General features: G+C 39.5%; 1 protein-coding gene across 1 annotated transcript; it reads right to left on the bottom strand.

Moving 5' to 3' along the window:
- Positions 1–2295: 2295 nt before the first annotated feature.
- LOC133745114 (late embryogenesis abundant protein At1g64065-like) lies at positions 2296–3287 on the bottom strand. The gene has a single exon (XM_062173108.1). The coding sequence runs from the start codon at positions 3075–3077 to the stop codon at positions 2517–2519; it is 561 nt and encodes a 186-aa protein (XP_062029092.1). The 5' UTR covers positions 3078–3287; the 3' UTR covers positions 2296–2516.
- Positions 3288–3774: the final 487 nt, after the last annotated feature.

Here is a 3774-nt window from a genome sequence, read left to right as displayed (position 1 = left end):
ATATGAAGGTTCCAGATGGACTTCAATTACCCAAATCAAGTGGCTCTAAACCACGGAGTTTGTTTTCAATAAGATTAAAACGCTCAATATATAGATTAAAACAATCCGAACGAATGTGGTATAACAGTCTAAGTGACTACTTGATTGGGAAGGGATATATTAACAATGAAATATGCTCATGCGTGTTCATTAAAAGAACAAGTTCCGGATTTGTAATTGTAGCAGTTTATGTCGATGACATGAACCTAATTGGAACTCTAGATGAGTTAAAGGAAACTCCTAAGTACTTGAAATCCGAATTTGAGATGAAAGATCTTGGAAAAACACGGTTTGTCTCAGTTTAGAACTCGAGCACCGTAGTGATGGGATTTTGATCCATCAGTCTGCATATACTCAGAAAATTCTAAGGCGCTTTAATGAAGATAAAGCAAAGCCTGTGAGTACGTACTCCTATGATTGACCGTAGTCTTGAGCCCGGAAAAGATCTGTTTCGTCCAAAGGATGAGGACGAAGAGTTATTAGAGGCCGAAGTGCCCTATTTCAGTGCAATAGGCGCATTATTGTACTTAGCTCAATGCACGAGACCGAACATCTCATTCACAGTGAACTTGTTAGCTCGACAAGCTCTGCGCCAACACGCCGCCCTTGGATTGGTATAAAGACAATTGATATGGGCCTATATTATCCCTACAGAGAGAAGAGGAATGACAGAAAATTGGGATCAGACCCCAAGAGGCAAGTGGCCGCCATCCAAGGCATTGCCGCCGCCGCCAATAGTGGTCAGCGGCCTCCTCCTCCCCTCCATCAAAATGACAATGATATTTTGATAGGTTTTGCTGATGCAGGGTACCTCTCTGACCCTCACAAAGGTCGCTCCCAGACGGGTTATTTCTTTACCATGGGAAGCACGGCGATATCTCTTGGAGGTCTATAAAACAGACCATTGTTGCTACTTCCTCAAACCATGCAGAGATTATTGCTCTACATGAAGCCTTGCGTGAATGTATATGGCTAAGGTCTATAATTAGACATATTCGAGGAAGTTGTGGTTTGAAGTCTACCACGGATGAACCTACATGCATTTATGAGGATAATGCAGCTTGTATTGAGCAAATGAAGTTAGGTTTCATCAAGGGCGACAACACCAAGCATATATCGCCAAAATTCTTTTATAATCAGCAACAACAATCACTTCTAAAGATTGAAGTAAATCAAATCCGATCAGAGGATAATGTAGCGGACTTATTCACTAAGCCGTTACATAAATCCACCTTTGAGAAACATGTGAAGAACATCGGATTGAGAAAGTTATCCGAACTCTCATGATTGTAGCAAACAGCGGGAGATATCGACATCAGGGGGAGGTATGATGTCTCCATGTTCGATCTCGAAGAGTGAAGGACGTGTTGTACTCTTTTTCTCCTCCTCGAGCTTGTTTTTGTTCCACAGGGTTTTTCACTCGAGCAAGGTTTTTAACGAGGCAACGGATGAAGCGTCACTACCAAGTTTGAGCGGCACAAGGGAGAGTGTTGAAGGAAATTGATTTTTGTATGCCTTATCAAACTAGGATTAGTTCTATGATTGTAATAGGAGAGAAGGTTCTAGAATTCCTAGTCTTATTCGGAATAGTTTTCCTTGTATCATTAGAATATGTTTACTTTGTAATCCCTATATATAGGGCTCCTATTATCTATAGTGGAATACACAATTCTCTCATCAATCTCTCTCAAATTCTATCATTCTTAAACAGTTTTAAGTATTAAATTAATACTTTCTAACGTGACAAGTTTTAATAGAGTGGTGAGCAAATTTGAATCCCATAGGTAAGAGGATGTTGCCGAAGAAATCTAGTCAGTTAGAAGATCTTGCCATGAAAATTTCGTCAATTAAAAAAATTTTCCAACCAAATTTCATCGATTAGAAGATTTTACCAGCAAAGTGCGTCCCTTTTTTATTTCACATTAGATGTATTTGGCGACGACTTTCCCTCACTAAGAGAATGCTGACGATTTTCATCAACAAGAGAATTTTGACAAATATTTTATCGGCAAATGTGTGCCCGTGTTTTTTTTATGTTCTATCTGAGACTTTAATAACAAAAACTTTATCAGCTAATAAGTGTGTCTCTTGTTATTTTATTTATTCTAATAAACTCTAAAAAAAATATTAATAAGACCGATTACCCTGAAGTCTTAATTAATGAAACTGTAAAATACAATGTACGCTATCAGAAACTTTCCTAACATCATATCATCATAGTCAGAGGCAGAGGCAGAGGCAACAGAGCAGTATCCATGAAGCGAAACTCAGTCTTACCAACCATTGATATGTGACTAGCAAATTTCATACACCCAATTAAGTATACATACATCTCCTTATTTATTTTATTACTATCAAGAAATAATAAATGAGCTACACACTAGCTCTCTGTAAACAAATCCAAAGCCCCACAACAGAAAGAACAGGGCAAGAAACTCAGAACAAGAACAGAGAAGAAAAAAAAAACCAAGGCAATATCATTTACAAGTCAAATCGTAAACAACCTTGTTTGGAACATTAACAATCATCGAGCAGTTCATATTCGCGGTCTTCCTCTTCTTCATCATCCCCATCAATGACACCTTACCAGTCACCCTCGAAAGAGCCCTCAGTGTCACATTCCCTGAAGTCAGCTCAGTGGCAAGGCTGTTATCCGACACCCCACTCGAGCTTACGTCAATGGTCACATTCAATCTCTTCGTCTTCTTCAAACCGGCGCGTGCCTTGATAATGTCACCTCTTCCCAACGTGACATCCCCGTAGGTCACATTAGCCGTGGTGGCATCGAACCTGTAGCTCCCGAAATTCTTGTTCTTCACGGCAACTTCAGCAATGAGAGTTGCGGTGAAGGAAGTATTGGAGGTGCTTTCGATGGTTTGGACCGTCACAGACCTCAGCCTCACGCTCGGGGTTTTGATCTTCATCACGGTCAATCCGAAAACGGTCATGACTATGATTTGGAACACAATGAAGATTCCAATGTATGCAAAGCATTTCCTGTTCTTCTGGATTTTCTTGAACCTCTCTGATTCCAACATGGCTGGTTGTTAAGTTGTTGGAGGGTATAGACTCAAAAGGGTAGGTACTAAAATTGGATATGTCTGTGTTTTTGGAGATTGAGAAGAATTTGGAGGGGGTTTGTGATAGAGGGCTGGTTGGTATAGCAATATATACAGAGTTGGGTGAGGTCACCTGGGTCAGGAGCTTGGTTTTTTTGAAAACTGCAGGGAAATTCTGGGGCGGTTTTACTTTTCTTCTGGTGTAGCGTGTTGAGAAAATATCAAATGGTGTCCTAGTCTTCAGAAAATTGTCAATAGAGGCGCTTGGACGAAGTTGATCGAGTATTGAACCAAATAAATTATATCAGAAGCTTCCCACAGAGCTTGACCCAGATTAGACTTTATGCTTTAATAACAAAACGTACCATTCAAATGTTGGGATGGTCACAGACCCAAGCGTGTGATTTGGTCCGACCCAAGAAAATTAGAAAAACACAGAAAATGGTAGTCTAATTTCTTCTCCTGTTCTCACTATTTCTTAATTACAAAATTCAAAATACAATGGACCAAAAAAAAAATTAAAATACAAAAAAAAGGGGGGATTGGACTCAAAAGTTCAAGCCCAAAATATCCATTCAGTTGGGTTGGGCATGAAGTTTACCTCGGTTTTTTTCGATGCAGAATAACTTGGCCCAAAATATTTATTGAAATCATTTTGAACTTGGAACAAACTATC

The sequence above is a fragment of the Rosa rugosa genome, chromosome 4, assembly GCF_958449725.1.
Source record: "Rosa rugosa chromosome 4, drRosRugo1.1, whole genome shotgun sequence".
NCBI classification, from domain to species: domain Eukaryota; kingdom Viridiplantae; phylum Streptophyta; class Magnoliopsida; order Rosales; family Rosaceae; genus Rosa; species Rosa rugosa.
Note: the sequence above shows the minus strand (reverse complement) of the source record. Positions and strands in the feature narration are given on the sequence as shown.